General features: G+C 46.1%; 1 protein-coding gene across 2 annotated transcripts in view; it reads right to left on the bottom strand.

The window, feature by feature from the left end:
- Positions 1-17,691, bottom strand: part of FANCC (FA complementation group C) — a 451,540-nt gene that overhangs the window by 77,329 nt on the left and 356,520 nt on the right. For both annotated transcript variants that reach the window (XM_063913751.1, XM_063913750.1), the window contains exon 9: positions 7,691-7,743. In XM_063913751.1, the coding sequence (XP_063769821.1) occupies positions 7,691-7,743 (53 nt within the window). The remainder of the gene's footprint in view (positions 1-7,690; positions 7,744-17,691) is intronic.

The raw sequence follows: 17,691 nt of genomic DNA, 5'->3' as shown, positions 1-17,691 counted from the left end.
GTCACCTTATCAGAAATTTGTATAATGTCTCTGATAGCTTCAATAAGAGCCTCTATTCCCTGTGACAGAGCAGCATCCCCCCTTCTGAATCCACCTCACCCTCCTCCATGTCTGACCCCTCAGCGTCAGAGTCAGACTGCAGGATATGGGCCAGAGTTAATTTTTGTGGACAAATGGCAGGGGACTGAGACGCTGGTTTGGGGACTGAGTCTCTGTTCATAAACTCATCCACAGACTGTTTAAAGTATTGCATGAGTTTATGAACAGAGACAATTTATTAGAAATATTGGAAATCATTCCTTTAATGGAATCTAGCCACACTGGTTCAGCCCCGCTATTCTGGGAAGGTGCACCACACTGGGTACATAGTAATGAGCTCCCTGGGGAAGAGGAACACTCTGCTGTACATGAAACACACTCTTTGCCTGACATATTGTAAATGTGACAGCACACATACAGGAAAAGGTTAAAAGCACAATTAACACACAAAGAGCCCTTCCAGGGAGACACAGAGATATTTTGGAGCAAACACACACAGCGCCCTTATAGCTAATGTCAAGCTTAGCCGGGTCACAGACTAAGTACCCAGATTGGGGATTTAGTACACTAATAATCGCTCCCCCCCTGCTACGAACCCCTGGTACCGCTGAGGTAATCTGGGGTCACACCGGAGGAGTTGCGCATCCATGTCAGTCAGCATCTGTGTCCACTGCAGAGGGAAAATGGTGCTGGTGAGCTGCTGGATCCGCTCATAGTGAAGCACCGCCCCCTCAATGGCGCACGGTCTTCCCGCTTTTTTATACTGGCTGAGGTAATTTAGTGCTTAAGATGGAGTCAGATCCGCTTTAAGGCTTTGTTTACCAGTGTGGGTACTGTGTACAGTGTACTTAGACACAGTTGTGTACTGAGTCTGGAGACGCAGTCCGCCCTGGTTAGAAGCTGTGCGTCTTCGTACCCTCATGCCGCCATAATGGCCAGCGATCCGCTAACTGGGACGCCGGTTTAGTACTCACCACTCTTCTGGCTCTGTTAGGGGTGGCGGCGTGCTGCGGGAATGTACGCTCGCCGTGGTGGGGCTTGCGAATAGTTCCCTCAGGAGCTAGTGTCCTGTCAGCGAGGAACGGGACCATTAACCCTTCAAGAGGTTGGGCCGTTCCTTCCCCTAAGTCCCACGAAGCAGGCAGGCTGGTGCCATCCAGTCCTGCAGGAAAACAACAAACAGACAAAATAAATGCAGAAAACTCTTCAGGAGCTTCCATAAGCGTGACCGGCTCCTCCGGACACATTTTCTAAACTGAGTCTGGTAGGAGGGGCATAGAGGGAGGAGCCAGTGCACACTAGCAAATTCTTAAAGTGCCCAAGGCTCCTAGTGGACCTGTCTATACTCCATGGAGTCCCAGTATCCTCTAGGACATAAGAGAAAATAAGATTTTACTTACCGATAAATCTATTTCTCGTAGTCCGTAGTGGATGCTGGGACTCCGTCAGGACCATGGGGGAATAGCGGCTCCGCAGGAGACAGGGCACAAAATTTAAAAGTTTGACCACTAGGTGGTGTGTACTGGCTCCTCCCCCTATGACCCTCCTCCAAGCCTCAGTTAGGATACTGTGCCCGGACGAGCGTACACAATAAGGAAGGATTTTGAATCCCGGGTAAGACTCATACCAGCCACACCAATCACACCGTACAACTTGTGATCTGAACCCAGTTAACAGTATGACAAACGTAGGAGCCTCTGAACAGACGGCTCACAACAATAATAACCCGATTTTTTTGTAACAATAACTATGTACAAGTATTGCAGACAATCCGCACTTGGGATGGGCGCCCAGCATCCACTACGGACTACGAGAAATAGATTTATCGGTAAGTAAAATCTTATTTTCTCTGACGTCCTAGTGGATGCTGGGACTCCGTCAGGACCATGGGGATTATACCAAAGCTCCCAAACGGGCGGGAGAGTGCGGATGACTCTGCAGCACCGAATGAGAGAACTCCAGGTCCTCCTTAGCCAGGGTATCAAATTTGTAGAATTTTACAAACGTGTTCTCCCCTGACCACGTAGCTGCTCGGCAGAGTTGTAATGCCGAGACCCCTCGGGCAGCCGCCCAAGATGAGCCCACCTTCCTTGTGGAATGGGCCTTGACAGATTTAGGCTGTGGCAGGCCTGCCACAGAATGTGCAAGTTGAATTGTGCTACAAATCCAACGAGCAATCGTCTGCTTAGAAGCAGGAGCACCCAGCTTGTTGGGTGCATACAGTATAAACAGCGAGTCAGATTTTCTGACTCCAGCCGTCCTTGAAATATATATTTTCAATGCTCTGACAACGTCCAGCAACTTGGAATCCTCCAAATCGCTAGTAGCCGCAGGCACCACAATAGGCTGGTTCAGGTGAAACGCTGAAACCACCTTAGGCAGAAAGTGAGGACGCGTCCGCAGTTCTGCCCTGTCCGAATGGAAAATCAGATATGGGCTTTTATACGATAAAGCCGCCAATTCTGACACTCTCCTGGCTGAAGCCAGGGCCAGTAGCATGGTTACTTTCCATGTAAGATATTTCAAATCCACCGATTTGAGTGGCTCAAACCAATGGGATTTGAGAAAATCCAAAACTACATTAAGATCCCACGGTGCCACTGGGGGCACAACCGGGGGCTGTATATGTAGTACTCCTTTTACAAAAGTCTGGACTTCAGGAACTGAAGCCAATTCTTTCTGGAAGAAAATCGACAGGGCCGAAATTTGAACCTTAATGGACCGTAATTTGAGGCCCATAGACAATCCTGTTTGCAGGAAATGTAGGAATCGACCCAGTTGAAATTCCTCCGTCGGGGCCTTTTTTGGAATAGACACGGTCCCTGCTGAAGCAGGTCCCGTCTTAGAGGTAGAGGCCACGGATCTTCCGTGAGCATCTCCTGAAGTTCCGGGTACCAAGTTCTTCTTGGCCAATCCGGAGCCACGAGTATCGTTCTTACTCCCCTTTGCCGTATAATTCTCAGTACTTTTGGTATGAGAGGCAGAGGAGGAAACACATACACTGACTGGTACACCCATGGTGTTACCAGAGCGTCTACAGCTATTGCCTGAGGGTCTCTTGACCTGGCGCAATACCTGTCCAGTTTTTTGTTGAGGCGGGACGCCATCATGTCCACCATTGGTCTTTCCCAATGGACCACAATCATGTGGAAGACTTCTGGATGAAGTCCCCACTCTCCCGGGTGCAGATCGTGTCTGCTGAGGAAGTCTGCTTCCCAGTTGTCCACTCCCGGGATGAACACAGCTGACAGTGCTAACACATGATTTTCTGCCCAGCGGAGAATCCTTGCAGCTTCTGCCATTGCCCTCCTGCTTCTTGTGCCGCCCTGTCTGTTTACGTGGGCGACTGCCGTGATGTTGTCCGACTGAATCAACACCGGCTGACCCTGAAGCAGAGGTTTTGCCAGGCTTAGAGCATTGTAGATTGCTCTTAGCTCCAGTATATTTATGTGAAGAGACGTCTCCAGGCTTGACCACACGCCCTGGAAGTTTCTTCCCTGTGTGACCGCTCCCCAGCCTCTCAGGCTGGCATCCGTGGTCACTAGGACCCAGTTCTGTATGCCGAATCTGCGGCCCTCTAACAGATGAGCACTCTGCAACCACCATAGCAGAGACACTCTTGTCCTTGTGGACAATTTTATCCGCTGATGCATCTGCAGATGCGATCCGGACCATTTGTCCAGCAGATCCCACTGAAAAGTTCGTGCATGGAATCTGCCGAATGGAATCGCTTCGTAAGAAGCTACCATTTTTCCCAGGACTCTTGTGCATTGATGCACAGATACTTTTCCTGGTTTTAGGAGGTTCCTGACTAGATCGGATAACTCCCTGGCTTTCTCCTCCGGAAGAGATACCTTTTTCTGAACAGTGTCCAGAATCATCCCTAGGAACAACAGACGTGTCGTCGGGATCAGTTGGGATTTTGGAAAATTCAGAATCCACCCGTGTTGTTGGAGCACTACTTGGGTTAGTGCTACTCCGACCTCCAGCTGTTCTCTGGATCTTGCCCTTATCAGGAGATCGTCCAAGTAAGGGATAATTAAGACGCCTTCTCTTCGAAGAAGGATCATCATTTCGGCCATTACCTTGGTAAAGACCCGGGGTGCCGTGGACAATCCAAACGGCAGCGTCTGAAACTGATAATGACAGTTTTGGACCACGAACCTGAGGTACCCTTGGTGTGAAGGACAAATTGGAACATGAAGGTAAGCATCCTTGATGTCCAAGGACACCATAAAATCCCCTTCTTCCAGATTCGCTATCACTGCTCTGAGTGACTCCATCTTGAACTTGAATTTTTGTATGTACAGGTTCAGAGATTTTAGATTTAGAATCGGTCTTACCGAGCCGTCCGGCTTCGGTACCACAAATAGCGTGGAGTAATACCCCTGTCCCTGTTGTAGGAGGGGTACCTTGACTATCACCTGCTGAGAATACAGCTTGTGAATGGCCTCCAATACCGTCGCCCTGTCGGAGGGAGACGTTGGCAAAGCAGACTTTAGGAAACGGCGAGGAGGGGACTTCTCGAATTCCAACCTGTAACCCTGAGATACTACCTGCAGGATCCAGGGGTCCACCTGCGAGTGAGCCCACTGTGCGCTGAAATGTTTGAGGCGACCCCCCACCGCCCCTGAGTCTGCTTGTAAGGTCCCAGCGTCATGCTGACGCCTTTGTAGAAGCCGGGGAGGGCTTCTGCTCCTGGGAAGGAGCTGCTTGTTGCAGTCTCTTACCCTTTCCTTTGCCTCGAGGCAAATAGGAATGTCCTTTTGCTCGTTTGTTCTTATAGGAACGAAAGGACTGCGGCTGAAAAGCCTGCGGCTTTTTCTGCTGGGAGGTGACCTGGGGTAAAAAGGTGGATTTTCCGGCCGTTGCCGTGGCCACCAGATCCGATAGACCGACCCCAAATAATTCCTCCCCCTTATACGGCAATACTTCCATATGTCGTTTGGAATCCGCATCACCTGACCACTGGCGCGTCCATAAACTTCTTCTGGCAGATATGGACATCGCACTTACTCTTGATGCCAGAGTGCAAATATCTCTCTGTGCATCTCGCATATAAAGAAATGCATCCTTTAACTGCTCTATAGTCAGTAAAATACTGTCCCTATCCAAGGTATCAATATTTTCAGACAGTGACTCCGACCAAGCCACGCCAGCACTGCACATCCAGGCTGAGGCGATTGCTGGTCTCAGTACAACACCCGTATGTGTGTATATACTTTTTAATGTATTCTCCAGCCTCCTATCAGCTGGATCCTTGAGGGCGGCCGTATCAGGAGACGGTAACGCCACTTGCTTTGATAAGCATGTGAGCGCCTTATCCACCCTAGGAGGTGTTTCCCAGCGCGCCCTAACCTCTGGCGGGAAAGGGTATAATGCCAATAACTTCTTTGAAATTAGCAGTTTTCTATCTGGGGTAACCCACGCTTCATCACACACTTCATTCAGTTCCTCTGATTCAGGAAAAACTATCGGTAGTTTTTTCACACCCCACATAATACCCCTTTTTGTGGTACTTGCAGTATCAGAGATATGCAAAGCCTCCTTCATTGCCGTGATCATATAACGTGTGGCCCTACTGGAAAATACGTTTGTTTCTTCACCGTCGACACTGGATTCAGTGTCAGTGTCTTGGTCTGTGTCGACCGACTGAGGTAAAGGGCGTTTTACAGCCCCTGACGGTGTCTGAGACGCCTGGACAGGTACTAACTGGTTTGCCGGCTGTCTCATGTCGTCAACAGACTTTTGTAGCGTGCTGACACTATCCCGTAATTCCATAAACAAAGCCATCCATTCTGGTGTCGACTCCCTAGGGGGTGACATCACCATTACAGGCAATTGCTCCGCCTCCACGCCAACATCGTCCTCATACATGTCGACACACACGTACCGACACACAGCAGACACACAGGGAATGCTCTGATAGAAGACAGGACCCCACTAGCCCTTTGGGGAGACAGAGGGAGAGTTTGCCAGCACACACCCAAGCGCTATAAATATATATAGGGACAACCTTAATAAGTGTGTTCCCTTTATAGCAGCTCAAATATTATAAATATCGCCAATAAGTGCCCCCCCTCTCTGTTTTTACCCTGTTTCTGTAGTGCAGTGCAGGGGAGAGTCCTGGGAGCCTTCCTCGCAGCGGAGCTGGGCAGGAAAATGGCGCTGTGTGCTGAGGAGAATAGGCCCCGCCCCCTTTTCGGCGGGCTTCTTCTCCCGGTATTTTTGGAACCTGGCAGGGGTTAAATACATCCATATAGCCCCAGGGGCTATATGTGATATATTTTAGCCAGAATAGGTATATTACATTGCTGCCCAGGGCGCCCCCCCCCAGCGCCCTGCACCCTCAGTGACCGCTGGTGTGAAGTGTGCGGAGAGCAATGGCGCACAGCTGCAGTGCTGTGCGCTACCTCATGAAGACTGAGACGTCTTCTGCCGCCGGTTTCTGGACCTCTTCTCTATTCGGCATCTGCAAGGGGGTCGGCGGCGCGGCTCCGGTGACCCATCCAGGCTGTACCTGTGATCGTCCCTCTGGAGCTAGTGTCCAGTAGCCTAAGAAGCAAATCCATCCTGCACGCAGGTGAGTTCACTTCTTCTCCCCTAAGTCCCTCGTTGCAGTGAGCCTGTTGCCAGCAGGACTCACTGAAAATAAAAAACCTAACAAACTTTTTCTAAGCAGCTCTTTAGGAGAGCCACCTAGATTGCACCCTGCTCGGACGGGCACAAAAACCTAACTGAGGCTTGGAGGGTCATAGGGGGAGGAGCCAGTACACACCACCTAGTGGTCAAACTTTTAAATTTTGTGCCCTGTCTCCTGCGGAGCCGCTATTCCCCCATGGTCCTGACGGAGTCCCAGCATCCACTAGGACGTCAGAGAAACAAAAGTTTTACAGCACAATACAACTTAATTTAGGTTTGTGATTGAAATGCTGGTGGTTGGAATGCCAGCGGTCTAAATACCGAACGAGGCATCCAGATGATCAGAATCCCGACAGGGGAAGGTAAGTATACTTACCTTCCCCTACTGGCCCCCTAACCCTCCCTTCTAGAAGCCTAAACCTAACCCTCCCTTCTAGCAGCCTAAACCTAACCCTTCCTGATGGTGCCGAAACCTAACCCATCTCACCGCAGCCTAAACCTAACTCCGCTGCATCCTAAACCTAAGCCCCCCCCCCCCCTCTGTGGCTTACCTCTCCGGCGGACCGGCAGATGCTTGTTTGGGATCCCAGCGGTCAGAATTCCGGCGCCAGGCTGAGCCTATTCGGGATGCCAGTGTCGGCATTCCGAGTAGTGTTGGGATTCCGCAGTCGGTATTCTGACTGCAGGAATCCCGACCAGATACCCTTTAAAGTGTGTACACTGATGGCCAGTTTTATGTATATAACGATATAAAAACTACAGTAAGTCAAAAAGTAGATTTTTAACCACAAGTAATGACTTATTGTAAGAAACAGTTTCATATTCACTATTTTATTTTTTCGTGAAGAATGGTTGACACAGCAACGTATTCAAGGTTTTTTTTCCTCCTATGACTGGAATATTGTTTTTGAATAGAATACTATCAGACTGATAAAGTATCCTTTGCATAATACAGATAATATTCATTTAAGTAAATGCAACATAGCTGCTGACTGTAACAAGTGCTTACCTGAATATGTCATCAGTAACTCTAAAGATGGCCGGGTGACATGCAGCTTGAGGCTAGGGAGAAAAACACAAGTGAATTACATAAAAGCAGGGGTTAAAGTGGGCCAGAACGGGGCAGAACTGCGTTCCGTCAGTTGTAATTGGATGGTAATTGCCCGGCCACAGCAGAATCAGTCAGGCATGTAGTCGTGGCCCGCTTGTGGTAATGCCCGAAACCCCTACCATGATGAACACCCCCTTCCACTCCAGCATAGTCACGGTAGTAGTGCCCAAACACCCCCACCGCTTGCAGCCATGGCACACGGGATCTCACCAGTATCCTTGTGTAGCTCTGCCTCAGCAGTTCCCATAGTGCTTTGAGAGCTAGCTGTCCGGTGGCCGGGTGATTGTTACCTCCGACTCCCGTAAGCAAGCGTGGGTGAGAGGGCAGCAGCAGCCATGCAACGGGTTGGAGGGGTGTATGTGTGTGTGTGTCCTGGAACAGCAGCAGCCATGCATAGATTGGGGAAGGGGAGGACAGCAATAGCCATGTATAGAGTGGGAAAGGGGAGGACAGCAACTGCCAGGCATAGAGTGGGGGGGGAGGGATAGCAGCAACAGCCATGCACAGAGTGGGGGGACAGCAGCAGCAGCAGCCATGCATACAGTAATACAGTGGGCAACCATGCATACAGTGGGGGTTTGGGGCCCAGTACATTGCTTTGTCCTGTCAAAGGGCATACACTAATGTAAAGGCTGCTCTGAGTTGTCCCGTCCCCTCTCGCTAATAATGCGGTGGGCATTATGTTCGTATGGGGTGCTACTACTGTGGTGGGCATTATGTTCGTAAGGGGTGCTACTACTATGGTGAGCATTATGTACGTAAGGGTAGCTACTACTGTGGTGGGAATTACGTGTGTAAGGGGCACTATTACTGTGGTGGGCATTATGTCTGTAAGGGGACTCTGTGCAATGTAATTACAATAAGGGTTACAAATCTGTGGCCACACCTCTTCTGTGTGAGACCACACCCCCTTTGTGGTGCTCATTGTTCCTTTAGGAGGTGTGAGAGGTAGGGCACAAATTTAGTTTGCAGGAGGGTGCCGAACACCCTAGCACTGACTCTACCTAATAAGAATAGGGGGGGGGGGGGGGGGCAGGTTAACCTCTACTTCTACAAAATAATCCGTTTTCGGTGAATACTCCAATTCTCCAAAATATTTTGGTGTCAAATGTAGAGATCTCTCTGCTTATATAGAAATGTAAAGGAACAAAAAGGAGAGAGCATGTGGTGCAGTGTGTAATGGACATTGTACTATTACTCGCGTAGTTTATAGCAGTGTATATGGGCTTATCTGTTGGCATCTCTGTCGGTATAAGATGTTTATGTTAAATATTATATATAATGTATTGCTGTGTGGTGTTTGTGGGTTCTCCCTGTGTTTATGTGCACTGATTACCTCCCTACTTCAAAGACAAAGGTAATTGCCTGCTGACAAAAAGGCGTGTGTACAGTACTGTATGTGTCCATGTGGCAAAATAAATTGGGGTAGGGGCTGATGTGAATGATTAAAATGAACTTTAAAGTGTTGCATAATATATAGATAATATATAAAAATATTAATAGTGATCATAATATGTGAAATGAAGTCCATATATCCAGCTTGTTCAGTTCCAGTTGTGTAATTTTGCAATATTACGAGCCTCAGTGATAATAAAATAAATAGCTGAAGGTACTGTAGGCTTGACGTCAGCTGCATTTACGTAGATTTGAAGTTCTGATATTACTGGCAAAGACAAATAGAATGTCTTCCTGCTAAAAACAGGATGCAGCTTACATGACTCCCAGAGGCTACAGAAAAAGGAGTTTTTTAAACTGGCTACTTTTCCAGAAGTATAGAAGACATCCAATCTTTCCAGTGCCATGAAAAATGCATTAATGTCACCGTTTAGAGAATTTGAGGACACAAAAGTCTACTGCTATGATCTTAACTGCGTCCTCTCTTTTTTGGATGTGAAAGACACATACAAGTGTGCAATAATAGGTTCTGTATACGAAACAGTAAAACAAGTTACCTATTTCCTAAAATAAAAAGGATACAATGTACAGTAACAGGCTACACTTGTTACACACAAAGCTTGAAACATCATTTTTTTCCACCCAAAACACAGTGGGGCTTGAAAGTTTGTGAACCCTTCAGAATTTTCTATATTTCTGCTGAAATTTGGCCTAAAACTACCTCAGATTATCACACAAGTCCTAAAAGTAGATAAAGAGAACCAAATGATACAAAAAAAATTAGACATGCTAATTTTTTTGTTATTGAATACAATTATCCAATATCACACATCTGTGAGTGGCAAAAGTATGTGAACCTTTGCTTTCAGTATCTGCAATGACATCCTTGTGCAGCAATAACTGCATATAAACGTTTGCAGTAATTGTTGATTAGACCTGAACATTGGCTTGGAGGAATTTCCCCCCATTACTCCATACAAAGCAGCTTCAACTCTGTTATGTTGGTGGGTTTCCTCCCAAGAACTGCTCGCTTTAGATCCTTCCACAACATTTCCATTGGATTAAGGACAGAACTTTGACTTAGCCATTCCAAAACTTTAAATGTATTCTTCTTTAACCATTCTTTGGTCAAATTACTTGTGTGCTTTGGGTCATTGTCTTGCTGCATGACCCACGTTTTCTTGAGAAGCAACTCATGGACAGGTGTCCTGACATTTTCCTTTAGAAAATTCTGGTATAATTCAGAATTCATTGTCCCCTCAATAATGGCAAGTCAATAAGGGCCAGATGCAGCAAAACAGGCCAAAACCATGATACCACCACCACCACCACCACCGTGTTTCACATATGGCATGAGATTTTTATGCTGGTATGCATTGTTCTCCTTTCTGAAAACATAACGCTTCTCATTTAAAACAAAAAGCACTATTATGGACTCATCTGTCCAAAAAACATTGGGCCTAATTCAGACCTGATCGTAGCCTGATCATAGCCGTGCAAAAACGATCAGTTACTCAGATATGTGGGGGGACGCCCAGCACAGGGCCAGTCCACCACGCATGTCAGGCCCTACCCCCCCCCCCCCCGCACAGGTACAAAAGCATCGCACAGGGGCGATGCTTTTGTACGTGAGGAGTAGCTCCCTACCAGCACAGCTCTTGCGCGCTAGCAGGGAGCTACTCGTCGCTTCCTGGGTTGCAGCGGCAGCGTGTGACGTCACACAGCCGCGCGACCCGCCCCCTTAAAACGGCGGGCAAACGCCACCAGCCCACCCCCTCCGCCTGATTGGATCGCAGGACTGAGATGGCCATCGACTGTCTAGCATGCACCGGCGCACGCGCAGTTCTGACTTGATCGGTTGCTGTGCGAAAACGCACAGCAGCGATCAGATCTGAATTAGGCCCATTGTTCCAATAGCCTTCTGGCTTGTCCAGATGATCTTTAGCAAACTGCAGACAGGCAGCAGTGTTATTTTTGGAGAGCAGCAGCTTTTTCCATGCAATCCTGCCTTGCTCAACATTATTGTTCAATGTCCTCCAGAGGGTAAACTCATGAACATTAGCTAATGTCGGTAAGGCCTTTAGTTGTTTAGAAATATGAAGGCCAATCCCGGGCTGTTTTTTCAATCCTGGGGATTGGGATTAAAAAACAATCAATCCCGGGATTTCCAGGATTGGGTTGTCAATGTCCCACCTGCCCAGCCCCCACCCCACCCCACCATAACTAACCATCCTCTATTCAGGTAGGTGGGAGGATTGGTACACTTATGGAGAACTGTGGTGAGGTGTGGTCAGTCTGGGCGGCGCACATAGCTGATGTGAGGCAGCGCAGCATGGCCTCTGCCATCAAGTCGCGCTGCTCAGTGCGCACAGCCAGGGACAGGGGGAGCCGGGCACCGTTGGAGCCTGCTGAAGAGGCTCAACGCTGCCCGACATTGAAAATAAAAGGGATTGACCATTTTTCAATCCCGATACCTGGGATTGAAAAAATGGCCCGGGATTGGCCTCCCTAGCCACCATACTTAGAGGTTACCCTGGGTTCATTTGTGGCCTTGCAAACCTTGCTCTTGGCATGACCTTTGTTTGTCGACCACTCCTGGGGAGGATAATAATGGTCTGGAATTTCCTGCATTTATACACAATCTGTGTGGCTGTTAACTGGTGAAGTTCAAACTCTTTAGAGATGGTTTTGTAATATTTTACAGACTGATAAGCATCAACAACTCTTCTTCTAAGGTCCCCAGAAATCTCCTTTATTCGTGGCATGATACACTTTCACAAACATGTGTTGTGAACATCAGACTTCGATAGATCCCTGTTCTTTTAAAAAAACAGGTTGTCCACTCACACCTCATAGATTGAAAATACCTGACTCTAATTTCACCTTCAAAATATCTGCTAAACCTAAAGGTTCACATACTTTTGCCACTCACATGATATTGGATAAATTTCCTTAATAAAAAAATGAGCACATCTACTTTTTTTTTTGGTCTCATTTGTTTGATTTGGTTCTTTTTATTTACTTTTAGGACGTGTTAAAACCTGAGGTAGGTTTAGGCCAAATTTCAGCAGATATATAGAAAATTCTGAAGGATTCACAAACTTTCAAGCACCACTGTATGTGAAATATTGTAACACATTCTCCATGTACTGTACATACATTTTCCTCCAACATTTATTATGTCAGAATTCCATTTATTGAATTTATCATGCCAAATATCAGCAAGGTCTTTGTGGCCGAACATTTAGAGTACACTAATTTTGGTATAATATGAAGGTGAAAAGTAACCTATTTGGTGATTGTTAAACAAACAAGTATTGCGAAAATATAATACTACTATTTGACTTTCACTAAACAAAAGAGAGCACAAACTATCTTTACTAACCAAACATCTCTCTCTCTCTCTCTCTATATATATATATATATATATACACACACACACACACACGTTTATTTGTATATTTTTTTCCTGCTCTCTGCACCAAAGGGTTCCTTTCCAAAATATTAAGGTTTGTGTATTGTAGTTCCCTAGAAATCAATCTCAAACATCAAAAAGTCGAATTGAGATGCGGGAGCTAAGACGGGGGAGAGCCGCGGGCATACGGGGGAGAACAGCGCTACAGAGGCGGGCGGTGTAGCCGGAGGATGTCACAGCCGCCGCTCACAGCAGCGTCCACCCGGCTCCAGCAAGCGAGACCTCACTTGCTGGAGCCGGGTGGATGCTGCCGTGAGCGGTGGCTGTGACATCCTCTGGCTACGCCGCCCACTGCTGTAGCGCTGCTCTCCCCCGTCTGCCCGCGGCTCTCCCCCGTCTCAGCTCCCGCATCTCAATTCGACTTTTTTTAAAGTCGAATTGAGATTACATTGAATAGCCCAGGTCAGATCCATTCCGACAAATGAATGTCGGAATGGATCCGACTTCAATTGAATATACCCCATAGTGTTGTTGACCATCTCCCCCCCCCCAAAAAAAAACGGATGGCTGTCATTAGGTCGACATGAGTTAGGTCGACATACATTGGGTCGTTTGGTCGACATGGTCATTAGGTCGAAATGTACTAGGTCGACATGGAAAGAGGTCGACATGAGTTTTTTACAATTTTTTTATTTTTTGACCTTTTTCATACTTAACGATCCTCGTGGACTACAATTGGGAATTGTAACCTGTGCCGAGCGCAGCGGAGTGAGGCACCTTGCCCAAAGCGCGAGCCATGCAAGGGGACACGGTGCACTATTTGGGGTTCCCGGTCATTTTACGAAGACAACAACACCAAAACCAGTCCAAAAACTCATGTTAACGTTTTTCCAAGTCGACCTAGCACATGTCGACCTAATGACCATGTTGACCTAATGATCATGTCGACCTAACTCATGTCGACCTAATGAACCACACCCCAAAAAGAACCCCACAACAAAAAGCAAAAAAGCAATGTTATTTCTGTTCTGAAAACAAAGTTTTTTTTGTTAAACTGAAAAAAAGAACTGTATATAGCTTACAGTATTCTTTAGTTATAAGCTATGTTTATGTTAAAGCCCTTTTTTAATTTATTAAATGCATACTTCGTTGCATATTTATTTATATTCATTGAAATTTAACAAACATTTCTTTTCTCATTTGTTATTACCAATTAAAATATATTAATATACATTTACTACATTAAATTTGTTATTGCTAATTAATATATATTGCAGTCAGAGTTGGACAGTAGTAAAATACAGTAGAAGAGTTGAAGACAACGCCACAATCCTTCCTTGCACTACTAAATGAGTTTGAAACACTCTATACACTGCTGTGTCTTATTTTTAACTTCCCTGCATGACATTTATATAAATGTTGCACAACTAATAGATAGTTAATGGATTTGACTGTCCCTACAGAAAATGTATACTGATGTTACTCATAACCCTTTAATGCGCACCCAAAATGCCTACAAAAATAATGCAGACACCTTGCACTGTAAAAATCTCAACAATTTTCAAAGACAAGGGTTAAAAAAGGCTTAATCTCCAATGAGAAACAGGTTTTCTAATGGTGTTGTTTTCCCAATCTGACCGGGGACAAGTTTGGAATTGGTCCTCATACTATTTTGCAAATCACAATATGTTTCCAGCAACAAGTAAAGCATACTGTATCAAACTTTTTCAAGAGATCCGTCTCTTTTGTTTCTAATTTGTGGGGGTTCTACAGCTTGAGCCAGGTTTACACAGTTAACTCTGAGATCTTGGTAGAAGTAAATTCAGATTTTGGACCTGGGCTTATGTAACAGGTAGAATAAAATTTTGTCGAACAGCAGGACCAATGCATACAGATAAAATTGTCTAATTAGGTGAAAAGTTTACATTTATAGTTTATTAGTCTATTATACATTGCTAAAATGGAATAAATCACCCAATGCTCCATAAATATTTTTTCTTTCTTTCTTTTTTTTATGGGACATATTACATACACCTATTTTATGTAACAATGAAAACTTGTATGAAATGTTTTCTTTCAAACATTGCCACCTAGTGTATGTGAGAATGAATTGCTTTTTGATATAGAAACAGTTCCAGACTGATTGATAGTAGCTGAGAGAACTACAGTATATATTACTGAATTTCAAATAACTGCACTTTTATTTATATATGATATAGATAATATATGTATATTTACACTAAAGTGTCAGGTGCAAACAAAGTGCATCCCGTTTTGTGGTGGAGATGGGGTGGCACAGGGTAGCGTTTTCTTGGAGTGCAGAGACCAGGATCTGTGTCTATTGAATTTTCTGCCCCACGGCTGAGTGAAAACACCAACCATCCTGCGTAACTGGAGGGTTACTCAGATGGCCGACTGATGCAGCAGCAGATCACAGAAGCTTGGAAGAGGTGTCTATTTATATAAGACGTCTTCAGCAGCATTAGCATATTTAGACACAGAAAGATGCTGTGCACTGTGTCTATCTCAGGCCCATAGTACACGGTACAACATAATGGGCCTGGTTCAAAGTTGGATGCTGAGTCAGCCACAATAGTGTGTTTTGTTATATTCATGTCTGCGGCTTTAAACTAATGCCATACCTCCCAACTTTCTCACTCTAGGAAGATGGACACACGTGCGGCAAAGCCGCGCGCTCCACCGAAAAGTGGCCTAGGCCTATGAAAAGGGGCATGGCTTCGCAGGAGGGCCCGCGATCGCGAGCCATGACCCCTTTTTCATCACTGAAGGGGCATGCCCTCTCCATCTGTCTCCACTGAATAGACTAGTCACTGTTGCTAAGCAGAGCAGCGAGTGCAGTACCCTCCCAACTAACCCCCCCCCCCCCCCCCACTGCAGCCCGCGGGTGGGACAGCGGAACAGTCCCAAACAGATGGGACTGTCCCGCGAAAATCGGGACAGTTGGGAGGTATGCTAATGCTGCTACAAAGCCCTTCCTTGGTATACAGCGTCTATACACACTGCATTACCACCTAGTAGTTGCAGTTCCTCCGTGTGAGTATGGCCTCTTATTGACAGCAGCTGAGCACCTCTGGGGGGCAATGCAGACCTGATCGTAGCAGCAATTTTGTTAGCAGTTGGGCAAAACCATGTGCACTGCAGGGGGGGGGGGGGGCAGCTATAACATGTGCAGAGAGAGTTAGATTTGGGTGGGTTATATTGTTTCTGTGCAGGGTAAATACTGGCTGCTTTATTTTTACACTGCAATTTAGATTTCAGTTTGAACACACCCCACCCAAATCTAACTCTCTGCACATGTTATATCTGCCCCCCCCCCCTCCCCCGCAGTGCACATGGTTTTGCCCAACTGCTAACAAATTTGCTGCTACGATCAGGTCTGAATTAGCCCCTCTGTACGCAACTACTTTCAGCAACACGGCCATGACACTACCAAAACGGGATGCGGTCAATTTACCTACAATCAAAATCCCAACAGTCAAAATCCCGACAAGGTCAAATTTCCAACATGGTAAAATACCAACATTTAAAATACCGACATTTAAAATGTCAACAGGTCAAAAAGTCGACATGAGTTTTCATGTTTTTTTTATTGAAACCGACTTGTTCATACTGTACTTTACCATCCCAGTGGATCTAGAGGGGGAATATCCAATACTATATACAGATGTAGCCATGCTAAAAAGTGCACCCTCGGCGCAGCTATGCGCGCCTGTGCCTAGCCGTGCCGAGCTGCGGCATTTGCCGCTCCCATCCATGCGACCGGGGCACACACACGACTTAGACGTACGTACGTACGTACGCGGTACGGTCGCGGCTAATAAGGCGCAATAGCCATAAGATGTAGCCACGACAAGAATGGCTACATTTGTACAGTTGTAATCCCTGTTAGCATCAGAAATGAATGCAATGGTGGTTGTGACTGCCCCCCACTCACTCCCATTCATCTCTGGCTCTCTTTCTTCACTCTCTCACCATTGACGTGTAGATGTGTTTTTCTCCGGCTGGGTAAATAGGTCAAAATAGCAGATTTGAGGCGACAGAAGGGATGACTGGGTTAGGAAAGTTTAGTGGGTGGGCGGGTAGTCTGGGCAAACTCTGCATAGTCTCTTAATGCCTAGAGGGACGGGCAGTCCTTCAGCCATGGGTCCCCAGAGGTTTCCTCCACAAGGGTTTTTTTCCTCTCCTGAGTGCTGAAGGATGACTCTTCATGAGTCATGAGGCTCCCGCCATCTTGTTCCTCTTATAGGACAAATTTGTAAGATTACTGGACCAATCTTAGTCCGAAATTACCAATTTTATAATGCAGAGTAAATAATAATATGAATAATTACAAAATAATAATAATAATCATCATCATCATCATAAGACGAAGCAGAAGAAGAAGATGATGAAGAAGAAGAAGAAGTGGCTAAATTTTACTTAAAATAAAAATAGACATTTATTTCTTAAATATATTTTGCTTTAAGTTGTCTTTATAAATAAATTATCTCAAAAGGTGAAGAAATGACACATATTTGGGGAGACATATATATTAGGAGAGTTCAGAACCATGCATTGTTTATTCTACACAAGAGAGTACCAGGCGAGGCAGCCATGTTGGGTGAACTACATAGGTTACACTGTGCGATAAGCAAAACATGGCAGTAAGGCATACAAGGGTAAAATAAAAAGCAACTAACAGGACACCTAGTTCTGCAGCTTACACAGTAAGGAAAATGGTCTTACTATATAATTGCTTTTAGATAATTTTCTCCTTTATAACTATTTTAAAGTGAACGGGGGGGGGGGGGGGGGGGGGGAGAATAACAATAGAGGGTCCAGTTACATTTTGAAATAATTAAAAATAAGAATTTACTCACCGGCAATTCTATTTCTCGTAGTCCATATTGGATGCTGGGGACTCCGTAAGGACCATGGGGAATAGACGGGCTCCGCAGGAGACTGGGCACTCTAAAGAAAGATTCAGGACTATCTGGTGTGCACTCGCTCCTCCCCCTATGACCCTCCTCCAAGCCTCAGTTAGGAACTGTGCCCGGAAGAGCTGACACAATAAGGAAGGATTTTTGAA

The sequence above is a fragment of the Pseudophryne corroboree genome, chromosome 1 (genome assembly GCF_028390025.1).
Source record: "Pseudophryne corroboree isolate aPseCor3 chromosome 1, aPseCor3.hap2, whole genome shotgun sequence".
In the NCBI taxonomy this organism is placed as follows: Eukaryota; Metazoa; Chordata; class Amphibia; order Anura; family Myobatrachidae; genus Pseudophryne; species Pseudophryne corroboree.
The sequence above is the reverse complement of the archived record's forward strand: the minus strand, read 5'-3'. Positions and strand labels throughout refer to the sequence as shown.